This window comes from Pleurodeles waltl, chromosome 11 (assembly GCF_031143425.1).
Source record: "Pleurodeles waltl isolate 20211129_DDA chromosome 11, aPleWal1.hap1.20221129, whole genome shotgun sequence".
In the NCBI taxonomy this organism is placed as follows: domain Eukaryota; kingdom Metazoa; phylum Chordata; class Amphibia; order Caudata; family Salamandridae; genus Pleurodeles; species Pleurodeles waltl.
In genome coordinates this window covers 801,086,628-801,112,133 of record NC_090450.1, presented here as the reverse complement: position 1 = coordinate 801,112,133, position 25,506 = coordinate 801,086,628, and the positions used below count along the sequence as shown (strand labels likewise).

At 47.5% G+C, this 25,506-nt stretch overlaps 1 protein-coding gene across 2 annotated transcripts in view; it reads right to left on the bottom strand.

The window, feature by feature from the left end:
- Positions 1-20,210, bottom strand: part of LHX5 (LIM homeobox 5) — a 38,394-nt gene extending 18,184 nt beyond the window's left edge. Inside the window, exons 1-3 of one of the 2 annotated variants that reach the window (XM_069214527.1) lie at positions 19,161-20,210; positions 13,287-13,513; positions 5,917-6,194 (exon numbers count right to left, since the gene is read on the bottom strand). In XM_069214527.1, coding sequence (XP_069070628.1) covers positions 5,917-6,194; positions 13,287-13,513; positions 19,161-19,333 — 678 coding nt within the window. In that variant the 5' untranslated portion in view covers positions 19,334-20,210. The remainder of the gene's footprint in view (positions 1-5,916; positions 6,195-13,286; positions 13,514-19,160) is intronic. The other variant, XM_069214528.1, reaches the window with a different exon arrangement.
- Between the last annotated feature and the right edge of the window lie 5,296 nt (positions 20,211-25,506).

Here is a 25,506-nt window from a genome sequence, read left to right as displayed (position 1 = left end):
AATGTATCTCTTGTCATGCTTCATGACACTAATGGATTTCTTGCTCAGTTTCATGTCCTGGTGCATCACTTCCCTGACCCCTGGCCGTCTGCTGTATCTTCTGATCTCGTCATGCCCCTATGATATTTTTTAGTTTAGTGCCATGTGGCCTTGGCACATCATGACTGTAGAGGAGACCATGGTGGACTATATTTATCTTTGAAGAGGCACCCCAGGTGGATTCCACGAAATGTCCTAGAAGAAGACAATATCACTGTATCCTCAGTAGAGAAATATCATTTGTTTTATTGGATCTCCTACAATATAGCTTGCTACTTGATGTCAGTGGCCTGGAGCACCAAGAGGCTTGCAGGAGCGAGGATGGAACATAGTAGATTCATCATAACATACATAATTAAATAAACTATATATTTTTACGGATGTCATTTAGACCTGGTTTTTAGATTTTCTCAGGTCTGCTGTTCCATGCTGCAATGGAGAAATCCTGCAGCTCTATTCCAGTAAAGGTGAAGTTCTGTGAATCCCACAGGATTGCTGATTGCTGCTGCTGCCAAATTCTTGACAAGTGACAGCTTTGCAAACAGGGGATGTTGTGAAATGGAAAAATGCCTGGCATTCTGTGTTCTGGATTCTGACAGCACACAAAAACCCTACCAAGTTTTATTCAGTTTGTCACATTATATGAAGTGTCAACTGGTTACCCGGCCCTAGCTGCATCATCTTTGGTCCCTTCGAGTAACCCTTCACCCCAGAAGCAGCACCTGGGCGCTATGTTTAATTTCATTTAATGCTGATTGCTCCTAGCCCCCTTTATCCAACAAGTAATATGAGTCCAAACCAGCAGGCTCTGTAGCTAATCTTTTCAAGGATTTCGGTGCGGACAGGGGATCCCCTTTCACCTAGAATGTCCTTCACAAAGTAACATGCTCTTTGTAAAAACATCTCCTTCCCTCTCTGTGCTCCGGAAGGCAGACATGCCCTCCATGGAGAGGGATGAGGAGATGCCTGGAAGGATTATACATCTAATCCTGTCCAGCTGAGCAGTTTTATTCGCACAAAAGTTGGACTTAACTCCAGAAGCCTTAAGGAGTGGGGGATTTTTAAAACCCTTTGGGGCATTTCATAATAGAGACCCCAAAAGTGGAAGGTGAAGAATATCTTAAGAGAGGAAGTTACTGAGGTGGAAGCGAGCACACCTTCACATTCATCTGAAGAGTCTGTCAGGAAGGAGGTAGCCACAGAGCCGAAGGAACCTCTGCCCCTTCTCTTCCTTCGGAAGATTCCCGCCAGGAATAGCTGCCTTTGCATTAATTCTTCCTGCACTGCCAGGGAATGCAGTCTCAGGCAGGGTAGGCCACGAAGGATGAGCTGGCCGGGAGCAGGCTCGTAATTAAACCTGTTAATGTCCCTGAAGAAGGGAGCTCATTCTAATGCACAGATGGCAGCCTCTTTGTTAGTTAACCATCGTACTCCAAACTGTGGGCATGTCTCAATTAGTGGCCGGCACATTTTTTTTTATTAAGCTTACCTATCGGCAAAATCTGACAATTTGTGTGTAAAACTTAAGATCTTACTGGTGTGGAATGTGTAATATATGTCCATTTGCCTTAAACAAATGTACCAAGATCAACAGCATTCATATTATATCGCTTTTTAACTGTAAAAACTCATATATAGTTTGTGTTACATTTGCATTGTGGCTTTTTATGGGTAGGAAGTACTGTAGGCTAACTGAAATTCAGAATTTTGGAGGCGACTGGTACGATTAGAAGTGAAGAGAAATATAATATAGCTTTACATTATAAAGAATGCCACAATAGTCAAACCGCACTGATCACATGTTTTGACATCGGTAATCAAACAAAACAAGAATTTAATGTTTGCAGCCTGGAGTTAAATATTGTAATCAAATTGGTGACTATGAGCCCTAATGGCCTACCTCTGGATGATGGGGTTTCATATTTTGTTAACAGTTAAACAGTTCAGCCACACAATAACATAGGGGCTCTGACAATGGTGATCAGTGAATTGAGGACTTTGCTTGTTATCAGAAACATATAGCTATACTTACCACATAATATGTGATACATGAGATACAGATAGATATTTTTCGGCAGCATGAAATAAACCAGTGTGATCTGAGCTGTACAAAAACCCTGTAATAAAATGAAGAACAAATATGCTGCCACAGATTTCTGCTATAGTGTTAGAAGGGTAGCTTTAATCAGAAGATGAAACAACATGGCCACGCTGCACATTTACCAATCCCCAGTGAATGGATCATTTTAAGGAGAGATTCGATGCCCCATTCTATCATTAGCCTCTCAGTGACTTATAAATCATTGCTGCAAGTAGATGTCAGATGGGACTTGATAGCCGTCCAGTTACTGGCCTTTCCCTAGTGGCAGAGTACCCTCTGGGGAAGGATCTGCTCAGCTCTTGGCCTACTCTAGGTCGTTCTTGTGAAACCTTGCTCACATTCCAGAACAATTAATTACTTGGCCTCTTTCTGCTGCGTTGAATATGTGTCCCTACTTATACTGTACCCTTTCATGAAGAGTTTGGGTGGGCATTTTACTGCCACTTGAAGTGAATTCCTATCAGCCCTCGGGGCACAAATTTAGGAGGCAGCAGCGAGATTAATATCCTTGACGATTCATCCGTCGGCCTCTTTCTGTATGGAAAAAGCTCTTAGAGGCGTAGAAAAATCCATTTGCCATAGCCAAACTGCTTTTATTATGCATGCAAAACACATGCATTGGCTTGTTTCTATGACTTTACAGTAAAGTAAGCATCTGAAATGTATTGATAATTTGTGTTTCGTAATGAATGGTTTTATTATAGTGTCTTGTAATTTTGTTTGAGCTAGGAGCATTAGAGCTCCTATGAGCCCCCTGGACCCTAAATCCCAGCTAACTGGCTTCTGTCAGGCATGTTAACATAGAGACCAGGGTCAAAGCTAGCCTGCTTCTCTACCTAGTCAGAGATCCAGTCCAGGGTCTCAACTAGTCTTGTCGCCCAGGCATGCTGATAACCAGTCATGGTGTCCAGGGTCACAACTACCCCGCTGCTTCCAGGGATGGCATATTACAGACCCAAGGATCCATGATCTCAACTAGCTTCATTCCTCCAGCAATGCCATCATACAGACACATGGGTCCAGCTATCGTGCTGCCTTAAGGCATGCCACTGCTCAAGCCCTAGGGCCAGGGCACCAGCAGGCCTGCTCATTCATGGCTTGCTATCATCCAGATATAGGTAGAAGAGTTCAAGCTAGTCTGTTTCCTTCAGGCATGTCATCATACAGACAGAGGGATCCTGTGCCTCAGATAGACTCTTCGTCAGGTTGTTATAATACAGGTTTGGGGAATCCTGAGCCTAGTTGCCTGAGTCTCACAGGCATACTAACATACAGATGCAGTGCTCGAACCTGCCTGGGTACCTTACTGATATATTAAACTGAGGTACTTCTTCACAGATATGCTGCTATATATACAAAAGTAATCCAGGGCCCCATCAAATCTTGTGCCTTCCATACATGGAGACATACATGGAACTGGTGCCCAAAACCTAAACATGTCTGTTCCTCCCGAGCATCAATATCATACATAAGCCGGTAATTCATAACCACATGAAGTCTGCCCACCTCTTCTTAAGTCACTCTGCCCCAGCACCCCCAAACGGGTGCTGTACTGCACGATCCTTCTTTTTAGCTGAGATCCACCATTTGAAATATAACCAATTTCTCATTTTACCTCCAACTTGTAGGCTCATAAATGAGTAATGTTACCACATCCTGCTTTTTCTACATTGTGTGATTATATGTTGTTTCGACCTAGAACTCCACACTGAATTGTGTAACTGAATCTTGACAATAATGCTACCCAGTGCTCCGAGAGTATTTCTATGGTACCTTTTATGTGAGTTAACAGCCTCCTGTAAGAATGGCACTCGCAGAGTCTATCAATCTTTCAAAAAGAAAGTTCAATGTTTTAGAAAGGCATGGCATTGCTTGGTACTAAATCTGCGTTGGGATTTTCAGAAAGGATTACTGTGGGTATGTTCGGATTATGTGACACAAGGACATTGAATATTTGTCTGGCTTGCCTCTCTGGAAAAAGATCAAGTTGTATTTTTTGTTTACAACTAGACCTCCTTGATAGAAAAATACTAAGGGCCAGATTTAATAGGGCCTAGTGCCAGACTAGTGACACATTAGTGTCATTTTTTTACTCTAATGTGGAATTAGGTGGCCAAAAACGCTGTGCCATTTTTACAAAGTGGCGCAATGCACGTATTGTGCCACTATGTAACCCTTTGCTCTACATTATGTCTGTGCCAGGCATAATGTATGCAAAGGGGGCGTTCCCTTGTGGGGGGGGGAAGGGCTGAAAAAATGGTGCAAAGCAAACTAGCAGATTTATTTGCGTAATTTTTGTCTGCACTTTTATCGCCTGCTCCGATAGGTTGCAATGGGCCTCTGGGTGCTTTGCAGGATTAGCATCAAAAAATTTTATGCTAATCCTGCAAAGCACCAAACTAGCATAAAAAACTGTGATGCTAGTTCCCTAAGTACGTCATGGTGCACAGTATGTTAAATACAGCGCACACATGGTGGCGTAAGGGGGGCGATAGCGGGCGCCAATGAGCGCAAGAAAACTAGGTGCAGTGCCACTTTTCATAAATGTGCCCTTCAGGTTCTGGCAATGCACAACTTTTGACTTCAGTTACAAAACTCTGTTTAAACTTTTTGTGCACGTTCACATTTCACTGTGCAAGAAAACTTTGAAATGTACATAAAGCGATTCTAGAAAGGGCCCAAAAATGCAACTTGTGCTTGTCTTTTCTGCAAAACGTTCAATCTCAAAGGGTGGGGAAGTGTCTTGTGCCATTCAGGGAGTATCTCATTTTCTTTATGTGCATGGGATGCCCTCAGTGTATTAAATCCATTTGCGAAGTAAATGGTCCTGGCAGCCCTCAGATTTCACAAATACATGTGCCAGGCTACACCTCAGCGAACATAATTTCCAAATTCACAAGATTACAATGTCTACTGGAAGGTACAGCCCTTCACTCAACAGTTCCTGGAGCAATAATGGAATGAGAAACATGTATGTAAAGCAAATTTTCAAAGTTTGAATATAAGCATAACTTCTGCCCGTTTGGGAGGATTGTGGTAGGGGACCTCTGAAGAGGAACTTGAGTGTGACTCAAAAATTTCGGATGTACACAATTTTCAGCCTCTTCTCCGCATCAGACAGTAGTCTGGGTTCCGGCTTTCACAGCTCCTGTTCTTCGGCCATGTCAAGTAATATTGAACTGTAGGGTATTGACTAGGTATGCAAGTATGTGATATTTCTATAGCATAAATACAACCAAAAATAGCAAAATTCTGTACAGTGGCAATTGCAAAGATACAGTCAACAATGGATTAGAGGAGAAGCTGGGTCTGAGAGTGGGTGTGGACTGTTAATGTCTAATGATGTAGTGCTCATTAAGTTCATTAACAGCACATCACTGCAGGTTAAAAATGGTGGTGTGCTGCACATCTAATAGCAGACAACACCAGCATATGTGACTGCAGTGGTGGCTGGGAGGTGATTCTGGTCCTGCAATTAACAGCTAAGATAGCCTATGGAAGCAGGACTATGGGCCAGATGTACCGAAGGATTTTACCGATTCTGTGTCTATGGGAAAAAGCTTTTGTACATATGGCCCTATGTTTATAAGTATATGTACAGCTTTACAATGTAAGGTCACCTTTTGAGTTCCTATAAGATGAGGATTTGTTGAAGATGTGAAGATGCTCACAGTCAGTTGAGAGTACTGTGTATTTGGTCCTTTCAATGTGTTTCCTGTCTGGGCTGCGAACTTGGCACATTGACAATTACATGAATGACAGCCTAGTTTTCGTACCTGAATAACCCTCATGTTGAGTCCCGTCTCCTGGGCGAGCTGTTCCCGGATATGCCTGGTGGGTTTGGGGGTAGCAGCGAAAGCAGCTTTGAGGGTCTCCAGCTGCTTAGCTTTTATTGTGGTTCGTGGCCCCCTGCGCTTGGTGCCTGAGTTCTGCTCTTCATTCTCGTTATTGGTCGTCTCCTTGTCAGAGGAGGTGGAGTTGTCGGTCTCCTTTGTGTCATCGTGGATGGGGTCCTGGAGATCTGGGGACAAACTTCTGTCCGTGCAGGAGGACACTGCAGAAAAAAGGTGAGCAGAGATTAGTGTGCGGGCTCCACAATTGTGTATCTCTGTAGCCAGAGTCAAGATTTTGTTGCATTAATTTTGGAAATAAACAGCCTCTTTATTGAAAAGACTGTAAATTGCAACAAAGGTCACCCCCTGTGCCAGAGGTCAGCCTATATAGAATTCTATAGAACTAAATACAATGATTCATCAAGTCATTTTCAACAGAAATATTTCTTCTCATGAGTTGGGAAATTTTTGTATGTGTATCTTGTAACCACATTTTAGGTAATATTGGCCTTAATACATATCCTTACGAATCTATGTCTACGTACTGTCAGAAAAACATATATTGTCTCAATACCGTAATAAATAGTACTTGAAATAAAAAAAAATGTTATTCTATTGTGTGTAGAAGATACATGCGAGTTTCCAGCTGATGTAGGAAAAGATTCTACTGAAAATTACCAGATCAACAATTAATTTAGTTACAGTCTGTACTAAAAAGGCAGCAAAAAAACAGAGGAACCGAGACTTCTGAACTAGATGTAACTACTTATGTGTATGCTGCTTTATTACATCCTCAGCAAAAACAATAATATGCAGATCTTTATTTTAATCCAGTTTCCTTTGTAAAATAAACTGTGTGACTCTGTGCAAATGACTGTTCTTACCATTAATTGATCTGCCAAACTGTGAGCATCTAGAGTGGATTCAGTTTACATTGCACTGTATATCAACTTGAATATATTCAGAGTTAGGCACCAGTGGCTTGTCACTGAAAAGCTATAGAGATGCGTTTTTCGGTTCTAAAGCATGTGTACCAGTGGACAGTGGTAAATCACATTCTCGACTTCTGGATGTCTGATGGATGAGTGTGGCTGATGAGAAAAGTGTCCTTTCACTGGATCAGTCGATCCCTCAAGTCATTGCATTGAAAGAATGCAATATTACACTGCCACTGCTCACTGGTGCATATACTGTACACACAGGAGGTGATAAAAACAATGGCTGAGATATTGTAGTGCAATGTACAAAAGTGGAGCAGCTAGGCAGAGGGAGGAATATACAGTGGACCTGCTACTCCAGCATTGTCCAGCATAGGTCCAGGCGTGCCAGATCCAGGGCATACTTTAAGAATATCCATATCAAATATATTTCCATACAGTGAATCTAAATGGACCTCATTTAAAGAGTTAGCCCCTCATGACTAGCCGGGCATAGGGTAAATCCCGGATGCATGATTACATGACCCGATTTCACAAGTGTGGATTTGCTATGGACTTTCACACAACCTGGTCCTCACCCAGCCTCCTCCCACGAGCATCACCACAGATGGAGCAGACTGTGCTCCTCCCAGGAAGGCACAACATACCTCCAGATACCATTCTCAGCCCATGGCCCACCCCACCTGCAAAGGCCTCCCTGCTCTGCTGAAAGCAGGTGATAAATACCAACTGAAAAGACCTTGAAATCGGACAAATATGCAGATTTCCACCCACTATTCCCAGGTCCACTGAGTTAATCCACTTTCCAGGAACTATATCCCAGCACCTAAGTCTGACCAACCTGTAATAAGGGCCAAAAACGGACAAGGACGTGGCCCTGCTGTGCCTATTTTGGACACCCCTCCCTTACTTACTGGTAGAAACTGCATTTAATCAGTAACGTATTACCCCTAGTGCAGTTTTACGGGTTCCACTGATGTGGGTGCTGCAAGCACTTGTGCTCATCCAGTGTTCAATTTGTAAAAAGTAAATACGTTTTGCGGTCCAAATGTATTTTAAGGAGGCCACCCCCATTGCTGCCGAATGACAGATTTGATGACTCCCCCTTGGCCCTGATTCCACCTCATGCCAGTTTTCCCTCCACCCTGCACTCCCTTCCTCGGCTGCTTTGTCTCTTTGTCGCGGTTTCGTTGTCTTACTCTTCCTTCCTCTGTCTTGTTCTTTCTTGCTCTGGGGCAGAGACTGATGTAGAAAAAATAAATTCTGGCCATTGAGAAGTGCTTATGCCCACCACTGCCAATCCCTGGGGCGAATTAAGCCCCGTGCTAAGCTGCATAAGGGCACGCTTGCTAAAATGGACACAATAGCATTTGTACTGATTTTCATTATTTTTACATTTCACCCAGGCCTACTGACCAGGCCAGACCTTCCCAGTAACTCTGCATTAGTTCTGTGAATGGGTTGTTGGGGTATCGCGCCTGCTGTCTGTGGACTTGATGCCGCTGATGTGGAATAAGATGGGCAGTGGCCTAACATAAGCCCCCCAGTGCGGGTGGGGGGAGGGCCCCCCTCAGAAAATGTTGTAGGTGGTGGCCCGCTACTTAGCAGCGGCGGGGGGGGGGGTTAATTTTTGTTGCCACTGAACTTGGGTACGCTGCCTACCAGTGTTTTTGCATTTACTTGAGTACAGTCAGCACAGGGTTTTTGCTGTTTCTAAAAGTCACTGTTCGCTCCTCCATCCTCCAAAACACAGTTAGATTATATGAGCAAAGTGGTAATACCACATAACGGTAAGGTTACGGTGCGGTAATCCTTTCGCCACACGTTTAACCCAGACTTGTCCACTTCCGACTGCAATCAAAGCCCCGTAGGTAATTTTATACGGAGCTTCGAAGCTGCCGCTGGGGTGCAGGGCTCCGCGAACGCACCGATGCAAGATAATTTATTACAAAAAAAGGAGCTGAGAGTTGTTGAAAAATACAGAAGCCAGGAGGAGGAAATAAAAGGGAGATCGGAGGTGCGTATCTCACATAAAGAAAATGAGGGATCGGCTGGAGTGACCGGCGTGACAGAGGCGCAGGGAACGAGAGGGATCTGTCAGCGGAGCGCGGTGGAGAGGGCGAGGACGAGAGAGTGGGTGCCGTGAGAGGGAGAGGAACGGCGAGTGAGGGTAAAGAGGGAGAGCCCCCGAGAGTAAGACACTGAATGTGAATGCCATAGAACGACATAGAGCACGAGAAATAGGTGTATTGAGGGGTGCCCGTGCAAAGAGAGTGAGACAGTGCGTGAGAGATTGGACAAGAAAAGCAGAGATCCCACGAAAAGCGAAGAGAGAAAGATGAGAGGCGCACGTGTGAAATGTAATATAGCGCTTACTACCCAGCGAGGTGTCGAAATAACGTGTGTGAGACAGAGAACTCACGCAATACATATGCACTCACACACAGACTAATATTGAGAGAGAGAGAGTGAGAGAGAGAGAGCTCAGTTGGTGAAGAGATGCAAAAGGGGGCGGGTCCAAGGGCAGTAGAAAATGGACATTGGGCGAGACGGAGGGAAGGGAGGGAGGAGTGAGACAGTGGAAGTGGGAGAACGAGAGGGTCGATAAGGATATGAGGCAGCGGACGGGAAAGGACGTGGAGACATGAAAGGAAAACTAAATGGAGGCAGATCATGTGGAGGGAAAGACTAAACGTGAGCCGGGGTGGAATCAGCGGTGATGACGTCTGAGTGTGCCTAGCTCTGAAAAGGCAAATCCGTGAATGTGTGCGCTACATGCTAGGACTGAGCATGAGGCGATACATTGACGTCATGTAAAAGGTTTTTTTTTGTTTGCTTTTTAACGTGTGTGGGTTTCTGGTCGACGTTCTTGTCGCAGTTCCGTGTTCGCGCTCCGCCTCAGCCTTTCCACCAGCCCACGGTTCGAAGGTCGGCTAGGCCTTAGGGTCACCCTGCTTTGCCCGCTGCTCACCCAGCGCCTCTGCTCAGTGTTCATTTTTTAATTCCCCATTTGTGTTCCCCACTCTCTCTCTGTGGGCCGCTCTCTGTATCTGTAATATCGCCCTTTTTTCTAAATCTCCACTGATCACTACTCTTGCCCCACCCCCCCCCTCCTCTCCAGGCACTTTATCCTCGTCGCTCCTGCCTCGTCACCCCCACATCTCTGCCTTCCGTTACATCTTCTCTCTTCTAGCCCTCTAGCACCCTTTGTTCCTCTCCGTCTACTTGTGTCTCGCTGTCCCTTTTATGCAATCTTTACCCATAGGACGAATATCAAATGTTACACATCGATATCATATGTGCCACTTGCGAAAACATTAAAACGCATTTCCTACTTAAACTTGTAAATGCACAAGGCTCACAGGTCACTGATTGAATTCAAACATCTGGACTTTCAAAATGTATTTTTCACAATCGAAATCTTTTCATCAAACTGTTAGCGTTTGAAATATTGATCGAGTACAGATTTACGCGCGGGTTATTGGGCATCTCTGCAGACTTTAAGGTAACACCCCAGTCGTGCGTCCCTAGTTCGGATCAGGAGTCTCCTTTCTAACCAGGAGAGTAAAATATCCAAAAACGAGCTAACAGGAGGAATTTAAAAAAAAATGCTGCTAGGGTCTCAACAAATAGATTTTCCACATCAGCCCTTCACATCCATTTTCTATAAATATGCGTGTAAATTAAGCCTAAGAAATCCTTATTCGTTTTGGATCAGTTTGTTGTTCGTGTTGAGCGCTAGTACATCGTAAAAGGTGTTTTAGTGGCAGGGAGCTGTGAGGCTTGGTCTTTAGAGACCTCACAAACCGCGCCCTGCCGGGTATCTCATTCTGAGGTACCGCACTTCTTCTTGGGGGTCCCTCTGCGCGCAGGCCCACCCTTCCACCTGGCTAGAAAATACCAGATAATCTCCAAGGTGTAAACCCGGCGCCAAAACCCGGTGTCTCAATTCACCCATCCAGCAATCGATCCGTGAATTCTATCCACTAACCCACTCATCCATTTATCAACCAGTCAAACTACAAACATCAAACATTCATTCATCCAACATCCATCCATCGCTAATCCATTTTTTATGCCCGACTGTCTAATTGTGTGCGTTCCCCTGTCTATTCAAATACATAACATATCCAGTTCCCCCGTTCAGCCCCCTCCGTCCATGGTCCTGCCTTGGATGCTTTAAGGCTGGGGCTCGTGCGAGGTGTGAAATGTCGAAATTATGTGTTTCCCTCAATAAAGTTTAAGGGAAAATTCATCTTCAAAAGAATATTTTGTTTAGGAAAAATTCTCCCGTAAATATCAATTTACCAGGTGGCCATTCAAAGTAAAAATATGAACAAGCTCTCAAGGATATTTCACTTATTTTTTTGGGCGAAAATATATAATTTGGAGATTTTTCCTCCTTCAAAATTCTTTTTCGAAAATGTCTTCTCTGTCGGTTGCTTGACACAGACGCGTGTCACATTTCGCGATATTTTTTTCTGAGATCTGACCCAGGCCTTAGTGAAGTGTGGAGAGACGTACGCAATTCCATGCGCTCCGCAGGGCGGGTGTAAAAAGAGTGATGGGGTTATGGGTCCAGTGAGGGCCAATGTGGCCACATCCCCAGTAGTAGCATCCTCTGCCCTCAGTATCCGCACCCAGCGGCAGGTATATATGTGCAGGGTGCCCATCTGCCAGCGGGCGCACGAGAAATCGCGCCCGAAATGGCTGCGGGTCATTGTAAACGCCCTGATCTGGGCGCCGGGGACTTTATCCAATGCCAGTATGTACTAGAGAAGTGCCAGAAGAGAGATAACGTGCCTTCGGTAGTAGTGTACATCCCACCCCCACTCTTTCCTTCTCATTCTCTGATCTGGTTTCTTTCTCTAATATTTCTTATTTCTCATCATTCTTTTCTCGTTTCACTTTCTTCTTTCTCGGGCCCATTGTCCTTTCTCTATAACCCATCCATCAATATCTTCTTTCTCTTGTTTCTTCACCCCTTTCCATTCTCTTCTCTTCTCTCGCTCTGCCTCTTAACGTTTCCTTTCTTGCCACCCTGTTTTTTGTCTCCTTTATCTCATCAGGCTCTCACGTCCCAGTCTCTCCCCAAATTCTCTCATCCCATTCCCAATCTTCTTTCTCACTCCTTGTCTCCCCATTGCTCTCATTTCATTTGAATCTCACACTCAAATCTATATTTTAGAAGAGCGTCTAAGGAACATCATTGAGACTTTTCTTCCACTTAATTTCTTTAGGCCAGACTTTTGTGTTATATTCTATCCCTAGTTCTGGTCCCCTGTCCTTTCTGTTGCCCTGGAGTAGGGTTTGGAACTATTGCCGAGTCTCATGGCTCATTATCACTTTGGAGAAGAGTCTGGAGAACTTTCCCGAGTTTTAGGCCATGTCCGTTGTTATGCAGGTGCCCATTGAGGGTATTACTGGGTTTCAAGCCCTGACAATCAATCAACCCCTTTATAGGATTTAGACAACTCTAATCCCCATTATACACTCATGTGATACCCTTCTGTCTGTTTGTGGCAGAATATTCAGACCTCTCTGTGAGGCATTACACCTGGCACAAGATTGTGTCTCAATGAAAATCTCCTCTCTTCCTATGGTATAGACTTATGCCTGAGTGCCACCCAAAATCTGTCACTTGATAGTATCTACAGATCAAAGACCATGCCTGGGTTATGGCTTTTAGAGTCTAGGATCATCGGCTCAATTTACTTAATCCCACCTCTACCCTGTACCTAAGAAAGAGCCTCCTGAGATCTTACACCAGAGTAAAGGTTGGACAAGATACTTGAGTAAGCCTACTTGTGTTTAGCTGTCCTTGAGTTTCCCTTTCTGAGTTCAGGCTGTTCTTGCAACCTTAGGTCTGCTACTTGATTTCAAATTGCCCCCTGACAGTACAACTTGAGTTGAGACTGCTCTTGAGGTCTGTTACCTGAGTTCACGGTGCCTACACCCCACCCCCCCCCACACACACAAACACACTGCATAGTCTCTTGTGAGGTCCGGGTGCCCCACAGCTCTGCTGTACCTGAGATCAGACCTGTCCCTTCTCCCCTGCCTGAGGTCTAGTTGTTCTTGAGGCCTGATTCCTCACTTCAGACTACAGTCCCTCCAGTCTTTCTACAAGAGTTCTGGCTGCCCCTGTCCAGCCTCCCTAGTTCAGGATACCCCTCCCCTGAGTTGAGGCTGACCTCCACCCTTCCCTTCTACCTGAGCTTACACTGCTGTGGCCCTCATGCCTTCCTGCAGGAGTTCATCTGGAACCTCAGACCTCGCCACTACCTTGGGTCTCCCCCAGTCCCTCCAAAGCCCTTGCCCCGCCAACACCCCACCACCAGCCTTGGGCCTCAGCCCTTTAAGTTGCACTCCTACCTGAGTTCAGGCTGCCCTCCTTCAGGCCGATGGAAGAGCTGCTGTAGTCCTCCTTGCAGACAAACTTGTTTTCGTCGATAATGTACAGCTCCTCGCCGGTGGAGAGCTGCTTGTTGCACACCATGCACGTGAAGCAGTTGAGATGGAACACTTTACTCCGCGCCTTCCGGACCAGGTCACTGGGGGATATGCCCTGGGAGCAGCCCGCACACTTGGTCCCAAACCTCCTGGAAGAAAAGCAGACAGAATCCCCTCAGTGTGTGATTGCTGACTACGGGAGGATCGCCCCTCGAAAGGGCCTGTGATGTTGTGAAGTGCCTGCCAGGCTCAGCATGGAGGATTGGCCTTGGGGTTCAGCGTGGAGGTTTGGAGCACACTAGGTGGCCACCAGACTCAGAACGGAGAATGGTTCTAAGGTAATGCAGTTCCTGTCTGTCATCTTAGGAGAAGGGCCTCTGGAGGTCAGCATGTTGGGAGAGAGGGTGAACTCTAGGGGTCATGTAGTGCCTACCAGACTGGCCCTTGTGGTCACCACAAAGGTGGGTGGCCGTGGGGGTTGTGCAGTGCATGCCCCGAGGTCAGCACAGAGGAGTGGCTCTGGATATTATGCACCTTCTGTACCAGTGCATGGAGGAGGGCCCCTTGACTCAATGCAGTGCCTGACAGGTACAGCATGGGAGGAGGGGCTCTGGAGGTCATGTCTTGCCTGCAAGGCCCAGCGTGGGGCAGGTGCTCCCAGCGTGGGGCAGGTGCTCCCAGCGTGGGGGCAGGGGCTCTGGGAACACGCCTTGCCTGTAAGGTCCAGCGTTGGGGAGTATTTAGACTGCGGACCCCGAAGCTGTGCCTGTCATGAATCAGCATGTGAATGTGGCAGATCCCAGGGGTCACTGGGTGTCTGTCGGGGCGCACTGTGAAGAGGTCGTTGGGGTGCTGCACTGCTTTGGAGAGTTCTGCTGGAGAAGGTGCGGTGACTGCCGGGTTCAGCATGGTTGGGGACATGCCCTGCTGGGCGACGGGGTGATTTGTGTGTGTGTGTGTGTGGGGGGGGGGGGTTATACTTTCAGCCTCCTTGACGGGTGCAAGTCCTGGGGCAGTGAATAATGTGTGTGAGAACCAGTGTACTTGGGCAGTTCGTGAGACGTGACTGCAAACGTACTGGGGGCTCTCAGTGTCCATCAGAGCTCAGTCTGGACAGGAGGCACCGGCTCTGAGCAAGGGGCAGTGCCCACCAGGATTACGCACGGGGAGCAAGACCATAGATTACGCATCCGGTGGCCGCAAGGCCCCGCTCGGATGAGGAGGTTCTGGGGTGTGGGGGTAGTGCATGGGGAGTGTCCAGGGCGGTCATGCAAGGGCTCAGAGTGGAGGGTTGGGGCATATCCTGGGGGTCGTGCAGAGCCTGTCAGCGGGTAGCATTGGATAGTTTCAAACAGAGCCATTCAAGGGATCACGGTGGGGGGTGGGCATGTCTTCATGGCCATACAGTGCCTGCTGCCAGGATTCAGTATGTGTGCGTGTTTGGAGGTGACTGGGGGGGGGGTAGGTTTGGAGGCGTGGATCCATCAGGCTCAAAGAGGAGCAGGTCTTGAAGATACTGCAGTTCGCGTCATGCAACAAAGAAAGGAGTGCTGACTGTAAAACACGAGATTTCTAAATCAAACTGAATCCAATCAATAGACATTTTGATTCGTTTTTTTAACACAGACGTCAGCGATTCAGACATATTTTGCTTGATACACGGACCTAAACAAATTAAGTTGTCCTTCAACCAAGGTGTCCGGCTAATCTATTGCGAGGCGGTGTCACCAGACCAGATTTGGCTATTCGGTTAAAACAGATGTAATCCAAGCGATGTCAGAGAAGCTCGTTGACTTCCAAAAACACATCAGAAATTCTTTTTTATTTACCTTTTTTTTTTTTTTTTTTTTTTACAAAACGAGACGTTTATTTTTAGAAAATCGGGTTACATTTTGAGGATATTTGTACCCTCAAATAATTCCCCTGAATAACTTGCATTTTATCGGTGCGTTCGTTATTAAAAGAAAGTCACATTGGATCCTCAACACCCCCATAAAACCCTGCCCAAATCTGTGCGTCCCCGGGAAGCGGTCTGTGAGATAAATGGAGAATTCTGCGAATCCAGAAAGATACTGTCTCCTTTTCCTTAACGGTTTTACTTGGAAAATTTCCAAAATTATTCTGGAACCCTGGGTGAACTAGCCTACACTGCTTGGGAATTTTCACGATGGGGAATTATTTATTTATTTGGTAGTTTGATGGTTGTGCATAGTTAGGAATGTCACCATCTGTCCCTAGGGAAAAAAGGCATCGTGTCCTTCAGTCGGTCCCGTTACCCTGTGTTCTACTGGAAGAGTGGCCGCTGATATATAAAATGTCATAAATTCAGCCTCAGCCTCCCGCTGTCTTTCTGAAATCCGTATTGTGCCATAGGTCAGTTAGTCTGCTCCTCCGCAATTGAGAAAGCCACCTTTTGCACAAGCGGTTGTGTTTGTGGAGTATTTGGGGGGCGAACACACTGGGCTTTGTGCTTGAAGCATCTCCTCGTGTAAGGTAAGAAGTGTAGGCAGACCCTGAGGGACACTGAACGAATTCCTACTGGAATGGAGGGCCCACCTCACACCTGGGAGGAATGGGCGTAATTTCTCCAAACACAAAGGCCCATATTTATACTTATTGAGCGCCACATTTGCGTCCTTTTTTGACAAAAGCGGCGCAAACTTGCCAACTACAATTGTATTTTGTAAGTTAGCGCCGTTTTTGCTCAGAAAGCGGCACAAATGCGGCGCTAAAAAAGTATAAATATGGGATAAAATATCCACTCTCTCTGTTACACGGTGAGCCTAAGGTCTGTGGGTCACATCAGGCCAGAAATGGTCCAAGGGCCAGCTGCGGTCACCGGCGCAAGGAGAGTACAGTGCTGTGTTAGTATGTGACCAGGCATCAAAGCGCAGGATGACCAGATGATGTGCGACCTCTTTTGGCAGGTAGTGCGGGCTCCGGCAAAGACAGAATTTAAATGTTCCGAGCGAGTAAGAACATGAGTAAGAAAACAAAACAAACAAAAAAATAATTGTAATTTGTGCTAGACTGTCCAGAGCACTTTCAGACCATACCAACGAGAGAAAGGAGCAACATAACTGGTAATAAGAGAAGGAGATTTAAATGAAATGACCAGACTGCGCGGTCCTAGGTCTATGATAGTGGGTGTGTCTCTTTAGAAAATATTATCCACACGTGTTGCTTGTGACACAATATATAACAGAAAGAGAGGCTGATGAAAGTGACGGATAAACGCCTTAGTACGGTTGTTGTTTATCACACAAGGTAATCTTTCAAATGTGATTCACAGACCTGAGATTGACATTTGCTGGTCTTTGTGACACGCAGGTGGATAAAAAGACATAGCGATAATGGATGCCACGTAGAACCGGTGGCAGGGTGGGTGAATGACAAGCCGACAAACGGCGACATGAACATTTCAGGCTTCCGGTGCCTGGGGACCGAGGACACCAGCGCGCGTTTTCTAGGTTGAGAAAAGGGCCCGTGGTTGTAAGGAAATATGCACTCTTTCCTTTTCCAAAGTGAGTGCAGGATGAGGGGGGTACCACCTCCGGGGTAAGGTTATTTTAGTAACGTGGGCGATGGCTCTTGAGTGTGGGTGGAGAGGGCATCCCCCACGGCCCCGCCCGGGGACTATGAGCCTGTTAGAAAGGACCCACCCCCTCACCTGCCCCTCAAGGAGCCTCTAATATGGGGCTTCTCACCTGAGGGGATGCCCTGGCTCTGTAAAGGCCACCGCAGGAAGGCGGGGAGCACCCCCTCCAAAGGCGCTGCGGCGGACACATCACTCTCGGTGACATTGATACAGTGCTCGCATTAGGGCCATGAGCCACGGCCTCGTCTTCTCAGCCCGGGACATAATTGTCTCATCTGCCTCTGATCGCCGATCATTAAGAGCCCTGAGAATCCGTGGGGCCGGGCCGGGCCACCAGGGGCCGGTTAGACGGCATTAGCAGCCACTGAGAGGCCATCACCGGGGTGTGGCTCTCAGGGCCGGGTGGGGGGCCTTTCTGCTAGCACCCTTCTACCCCTTCCCACCTTGACCCCCTTCCACACGATTCAATGTCTGAAGACGTGAGAATGTGCTATTTATTGCCATTGTTGGGTGCCTCAACAGAAGGAGTAAATAGCACATCACACTCTGCACATCTATGGGCCATGGCTTTTTATATGTATTTAGTTTCATAAATGCACTCAATAAAACTAAAATGCAAGGCGCTACTTTTGTTCCGCAAGCTAAAATCATACTCGAGAACCAAGTGACCATTGGGAGAGTTGATGCAACGGAAACAATTATTTTTACAATCAATGGGTGAGGCTGTAAAGGGCGTTTATCTCTTGTATTTTTGCTGTACGGTGATAATAAACTCGAATTTGACCATAATATTGTAATAATGTGGGAATGTGTGTTCATCAGTGCAATTGCATTACCTAGCACGTTACTGGGTGAAACTTATTTTCACTGCAGTGAAAATAAATGTAGCATATGAACACATGATATGTTCATTAACTTGACTGTTTATCGCACATTTAATAATACTGGACAATAGCCAGATGCCACTTCATTGCCACAGTACAACAAAATTCATATTGAGGCTTGAAAGGCGATTTTTACTGCCTCGCACGGTGCTTATTACGACGCTTTAAGCAGCGAAACAACTTTCCTAATGATTACATTCTGCCTGTCAGAGAGAGAAGGGAGGTGTAATATGTGAATATTTTATTTCTGCACAGCGCCTTCGACTGCCCCAGAAATAACATCACAGTTTCAGAAATAAATTCTAAAGTTAATATCTTGTCTCGCGCGCTCTCCTTTGTACATATGTAATCACAGCTCGTTCCCTTCCCCGTTAAAAACTCGATTGCATGAGTCTCTGTGGAAAACGGACGTGTCCGTCAGTGGAAGGAGGGGGCTGCGAGCTTTCTGCAGCTAACCCCGGACTGACTGAGCGTGGCCCCCCGGGTGCCATATAGCAGGTGCCTCGAGAGCGTGACATCTCCGTCCTGACCAGTGGAGGGGGCTGTGCGAACTCCTCGGACCCGAAGCTCAGGGTGCTCCGCCAGGGTCCACGGAGGGCATCGGAGTGAAACGTGATTGGTTCTGCCTTCACCAAGCAAGCAATGTAGATCAGAGCATAGGGCAGTCGCCTCATGTTTGCTTTTCAAGGCAGTTTGCGCATTGTTTGTGCATTCTTAAAGCGTCAAAAATGTCCAGCCTGCCGTTTTGGGCGAGGATGCGGCAATTACCCCCGTGTTCACGTCTGGAAAAAAAATCATAAGCGGGTGTACGCACCCCCTCACCCTTCCGGGGTCGGGAAAGTAGTGCCCTTTAACATGTAACTGGTAACACTCTTAAACCGACAGCTCCTTATTATTAGTGGTGATATAGAACCATTACTGATTAGAGCGGAGTGTAAATTTACCAAATATCAATAGTTGTGAGCGTGGACATTTTTTCATATTGAGACAAAGCCGAACAGCTCCATTGCCCTTTAATATACGCCGCTAGCTAATGCTACCAAAATCAATAAAACGCGTTTGATGGATCCGAAAAGGGTGAAATGCTCCCTCCCTGCAGTTTAAAATCATAACTGTGGATCCTGCGCATTGAGCACCAGTGCTAATTAACCCGCTGACCACAGTCCAGAGGTACGTTGGCATAGGGAACACACTCGCGGCCTTCAAGGCGCTGGCCTGTTTTCCTATCCCGAAAAAACTGTGCAATCAGGGATTGAGACCGCTCGGTGTGTTGCTTATGAGTGTTTTTTGGGGAGTGGTAGGGAGGTCACTCACCTGAAGAAGTCATTCTTGCAGTAGAGTTTGCCCTCCCGGGAGAAGCATTTGTCGGTGAGGTTGCACTTGCAGTCACAGCACAGCACGCACTTTATGTGCCAGGCCCGGTCCAGCACATTCAGAAGGAATCTGTCCAAAATTGGCCTTTCACAGCCTGCACAATGTACCATCATGGCTGCGGCCGGGGGCTGCTCCTCTTGTCCGAGAAACAGAAGCTCGGGTCCCAGCGAGCAGGAGCACACCCTCAACTCCTGCTCCCCCGTCCCGGGGCCTCGAGGCGGAGAGCACAGGAGCAGACCATGCAAGCGCCCCAGTGCGCGCAGGCTCGTCCTTTCAAGGTGGATCCCTGTGCCCGGTGCATGGGCCAGTCCGCGTCCAGGGGTCCAACTATCCCGCGAAGCAGGGCCTAGACCGGCCTGCAGCAAGCGCGCTCCTGTGAACCTGGCCTGTCCTTCCAAAGCCAGAGAGGACGTGGCCTGCTATGCTGATGTCCAGAGGGGGCCAAGCAGATGCTCCCGTGTTGGGCCAATGTGCGGCTGTAGGACACAGTCTGTGGTGATGCCTGGAGAGGGTTAAGATGGTACCCAAAGCTGGGCCAAGGTGCTGCTGCTAGCAGAGGTCCAGCCTCGATTTCATCTTTGGGTCCTGCTGTGATATCTGGAGAAGACAAAGCTTGTTGCCCCTCAGTGGGCTCCTGCGCTGGTATCTGCCCCTTTTTGTTCTCTTTCGCATGAATGTGCCCCTCGCTGGATAGTCAGGAGGTATCTGAAGATAAAGCTGGTATCCTACACCCAAGCTCGGAGCTCCGTCTGGGCTGTTATGTGTGCCTGTTGCAGGTGGGACCAACACTTAGCCCCTCTTCCTGCTTCTCCTCCTCCCCCTGTCGCGCCCGGAGGAATGGTCCCTCTTCTCCTCCACTTTCGTCCTCCCCTAAGATCAGCTTTGACTGCCAAGCTGGTCAATTCGCGCATCCTTATTCAGATTCGGTGACGTCCCCTGGCACGCAGGGGGCGGGCAGCCAATCGGCAGCTCGTATCCATGGCAACCCCTTTAATTTATAGCAAGTCTACATTGGCTGTAGCGTTGAGCTAGGCACAGAGGGGGAAAAACAAGGGACATTAGAGTGCACCAAAAGTGGTTGGGTTCACCTGGTGCCGATGGAACAAAAGTGAGTAGAATCTTTTATAAATTTTTTGCTTGACTTTCTCCAGCAACTATGCGTGGGAAGGGCCTGCAGCTCACCCACTGTTGGGTGTGTTTTTTATGGCCAGACTACGGTGGCAGGGCAGCTGACACCTCCTCGTCCCGTCCTCAGCGTTAGCAGACGGGCACAGTGATCTGCGCCCCCTTAATTTTTTGCCAAGTGCGAATTAACTGCTGCGTTAGAGCTGGGTGGGGGCGAGACGAACGGGGGAAGTTTGGAACACAGGGGTTTAAAATTAATTGACATTGGAAGTCGAATATCTGGTAAGAAAGCGACAACGCACATTTCTCGTACTTTTCTTGAATTTCTCCCCCTTTTAGGTACGGTTTTCGAGTTGTATACGAAAGGAGCCAGGCAGACGGGGTACCGTGATTTGCACCCCATCATTAATAACAAGTACGCTGGGCTCGAGCATTATTCCATAACTAGGCAGCTGGTACTTGCGGAGAGAAAGCGAGAACGCGTGATCCTTGCTGTTTTGGTTCACCCTCCAACTAGAAAGCATTGGAAGTGCCTCAAGGCGCACGCTTCATTTGTGTCTTCGTTGGAGCTTTTGCACACAGGCCCAGGGTGCCTGGCAGCTGCCTGTTTCCCAGCCACTTCTCAGAAGTAGCGGAGGCGGATGGGGGTTGAAATGCACCCCTTCTTTGAAAGCGGGGTTATATTGGCTGCGCTTCAGAGCAGGGCACAAGGGGAAGGCTGGAGGGGTGGAGCGATTATGCCAGGGGCTTCAGTGGGTATCACAGACGGAAGGCATTGCTTGTACAAAGAAAACAGCCAAGGCAGTTTTTTTGATTATCATTTTGCATCAACGTCCCCGTAAAGAGAGGTCAGAAAGTGTCCTGGGATCTGGTTGGCCGGTCGGACTGGTGCTGAGTCAGTCACTGTGACAGTCTCTTCCCAGCCCTGTTGGGGAGCTGCCTCAAGGCATCGACTCTCGGATCGCCGCTGCCTGCGCTGAACCCCTTGAGTGCGTGCGTGCCTCACACAGCGGCGATGGTTTGTGGGGGCCGAGGGGGGCAGATCAGGTGCTTGTTTCCCAGCCATTCTCAGTGTCAACAGACACCCATTAGTGAAACAAAGGCCGCTCTTTACACACGGGGCTGCGCGCCCGTGGAGGGAGCGCATTACACAGCGGGGGCTGGGTGGGGGGACCCCAGCTAAATGGAATGCAGATCGTCCAACCTGAAGGCTCCCCAGGGGTGAGGACCCCGAGGGACAAGGTGAAGCTTCTTATGCGGAATCGCCGCTCCTCGTTGCCCCGCTGGGCCCTTGTTACGCAGATGATGCCCACTGGGCAGTGAAACTTACCTTGGAGGGTGGCAGGATAATGTCTTCCCCTACCAGAAAAACATTCCACCAGCCCATTCTCATTCATTGCCAACGTCTCTCAGGGGGTGAGAAACATTGCACAGTTTTCATGTCTTCAGGCCGAACTCGGAGGTGAGTCGAGGCTGCACCGCCGGCCACCAGCCCCGAGAAACGAGCCCTCGTGGATCAGCCCTGCAATTACTTCCTTCCGTGCTTTTTTGGGTAATTATTTTTTCCCCGTACTTTCATTCTGTCGCTCTTTCTCTTCCCGTCGCATCTAAGTGGAGCCCATCCCGAGTAACCCCGCAACACATTTACACCTTGCTCCATTTCATAACATTTCGTCTCTTCCTCACAATTTTTCTAATTTTATCTAAATTAATTCTGCCGTTTAATGTTGTATTTTCCTTTTGCCTTCCATGTCCTAATTCAGCAGTTCTGTCTCAACTCCTTTCCCTCCTTCATTCTATCCTTCCGGCCTTCCTCCGTTGTCCTTTTTATTCCTTATTAACAATTCATCTTTTTCTCCAGTTTTTTTCTTGTTTTTCTATATGTTTTTCGTCGTTCCATTTAGTTTCTTTCTCCTGCCTTGCCTATAATTATTTCATCAGTTCCACCTCAACCTTCACTTCACTCCTTCCTTCCTGCCCTCGGATTGATTCTTTCTTTCTTTCTTCCCGTCCACGCCGGGGCGAACTTCCCACACGTCACAAACAGCAGATTTATAGTTGCGCTGTTTCTGCTGTTATGTTTGCAGTGTGCCTGTTTTTACTTACCTGGCGAAGGGGGCTGCCCCGCGTCCTCTTAGCCCCGGGCTCGCACAGATCATGTATGCACGAAAGAAAGAAATTAAAGGAAAATAAATTATCTCTCCTCGAACACGTGATGTACAAAACGTAAGCTAAGGCAATAAAATCTAAGCAGTGATGGTCCTGGTTTAAAAAAGGTAAACTAGATTATTAAAACCACAAAATGTCCCGAATGGTGGGTCCAGGGGTTTACGTTGCTGTGTTTAAACCACAGTGGGTTGGAAACATGTCTCAGTATATATACTTTGTGACCTCTCTCGGTGGCAGCTCCCACAGTTTATTCACCAAATCTGGCGTTTTAGGTGTTATAGCACCGCCCCACGCAGCAATAACGGACACAGTAATTCCACTAAACGAAGATCGGACTTGTAACAAAAGTCTAAAATAAAATGTGATTTAAAGAAGCCCTAGCGTGTATTTTCCGATCGGCTGCCCGCAGACAGGTTCAAGTTCAAATCGTGGTGGCACGAGATGCCGCTCGAGTTTTTACATATATTTGTTAGGTCAGTTTTTCAATGTATGTGTTGTACTGAACGGCCATGCGTGCGAGACATGTCAGTGATATGTCATTTGTGAGTGCGGGTAGAGTCTGTTTTTTTTTTCTATTTCAATCTTCAACAGTAACACAATACAACCCCCACCCCCCCTTTCCGAACAGGCATATCTATTCGATGTTTTAAATTGCGTGCGCTCAACACCCTCTGAACCACCCAGCCCACTTGCTACGTCCTCTCTGCTCCTCCCCAAATTAACCCCGTGTGTACCCCCAGCAGACAAGGCCCCGCTGCCTCTGGTTGGACAGAGCCGGCTAACTCCGCCGGCGGCTCCTCAGGAAGCTCAAGGTGTTTTTGTTTCATTCCAGGAAATCTTTTTCCAAACACCCCTCCCCCAACTCCCGTTCTTCAGGCCTTCGCCTTTCCCTAAGAAACACTTCACAGGCAGTCTCAGACCGCACCCTCATAAGGACGGAGGAAAGAACTCAAGAGAGGAGGGGAGGAGAGGGTAAGATGGGGGGAGGAGGGATGGAAGGGGACACAGAGGTCAGGACGCACGAGAGGAGCGTACAGGCGGGGAAATAAAGGAGCATACAGGAAGATGGACAGAGGAGCGGAAGGGAGAGGTGAGAAGGAAGGAAAATCCAAAACAGAGGAAGGACTATAGGGGACGGGCGGAAGGGCGCGACCAGGAGAGAAAGGAACCTGGAAAAGAGAAGAGGTGAGCAGATTAGAAGGAGCACAGAAGGGAGAAGGAGGCAATGACAGGAGGGGGCAAGAGAGGACACGGCGCGGAGGGGGTAAATGTGAGGACACAGGACAGGAGAGCACTGGCACAGAGCGAGAGAGGGGAAGCAAAGCTATTGGGGGAGAGGAAGTTAAAAGAAGAAGAAGAGAATACAGAAGAGGGAGGAGAGGAGAAAAGAGGCCATAAGTGTTCATTTAGGTGAGATGATGACAGAGGGTGGAGGCGGGAGGAAGAAGTAGACAGGCGAGAAGAGGACAGACGAGCGAAAGGTCAATAAAGAGAAGAGGAAGACACAGGAGATTTGAGGAGAAAAAGAGGGCACAGGAGAGGAGGGTGCAAGGGAGAGGGCATAAGGAGAGCACTGGCAGGTGAGAAAGCCGAGGAGGCTATGAAAATGTGATGAGAGGACGGAAAGAGATGGGAAAAGACATCTCATCAGGAGAGTGTTGGGTGGATAAAAAAGAACGGAGGGGAGGAATGGGAATGGACGCGTCTAAAAGCAAGGGGAGAAGGGAGTCGAAAGGGGAGGATGTAGGACCGGAGGATGGAGAGGACCAGCGGCAGGAACAGAATAGGAAGGGTATGAGATGGAGAGACGCTGAGTTCGCGAAGGAGAGGGGTAGGCCTGTGATGCAGGAGGACGGCTAATCAGGATTCTAGAGAGTCGACCTCCTAAAATGGTTTGGTACCGCAATATCGTAGTCTAAATATTGCCTGGCAAAATATCCCATCCTAAATATCTTTTACAAACATATGGCTAAGTGAAACTATTAACAAAAAATGTGCACCCACTGGAGATAATTATTTGCAAACGATATTTAGGCCACGATATGTTAGATTATATTATATTCTGACATACAACTCTTAAATACTCTCCTGTTTGGATGTATGTATGCATCGTCAAAGAGCAGCAGGGTGCATGCCCCTTCAAGGACAGAGTGATAGTGATGGGCCAGATCTAATGGCTCAATGGACTGATACATTCCCTCCAGGAATCTGTTTCACTGCTTTAATTGAGCTGGTGCTTGCATTTCGGGTCGACCGGCACTAATTTTTGCAGACTAACTTATTTTTCGTCAACAAACTTGGAGCCAAAGTAAGAGAGAGGAAACAAGGAGGAAGATAAAGATGGACAAACAGCAACAAAGCAAGAAATCTTGGGTGGAAATGAACCTACACGCTTGAGATAAAGATGCAGGGAGTGTCTGATGGTGGATTAAAGTGGCACGAAGTGGAATTAAGACCATGCAGCCTTGGTGTTCCGTACCATGAGCGTCAGCCCCAGACTTCTGAGCAAAACGGGGCACAACACCTATTTTATTTCAAATTAAACACTGTTGTGTTTTACCTCACGGTCACTTGTTTGAATCCTGGTTGATCCACTCAGCATTTCGGGGCATATTTATACTCTGTTTGCGCCGGAATTGCGTCGTTTTTTTTTACGCAATTGCGACGCAAAACTATCTCCATATTTATACTTTGGCGTTAGACGCGTCTAGCGCCAAAGTCCATGGAGTTTGCGTCATTTTTTAGTGTGGACACCTACTTTGCATTAATGATATGCAAGGTAGGCGTTCCCGTCTAAAAAAGTGACTCCGAGGCATATGCGCCGTATTTACACTCCTGGGCAAAATTCACGCCCGGGAGTGGGCGGGTCAAAAAAAATGACATCTGGCCGCTTTTGCGCCTTTTTTTAGCGCCTGGTCAGGGCAGGCGTTAAGGGACCTGTGGGCTCGGAAGGAGCCCAGAGGTGCCCTCCCAAGCCCCCAGGGACACCCCC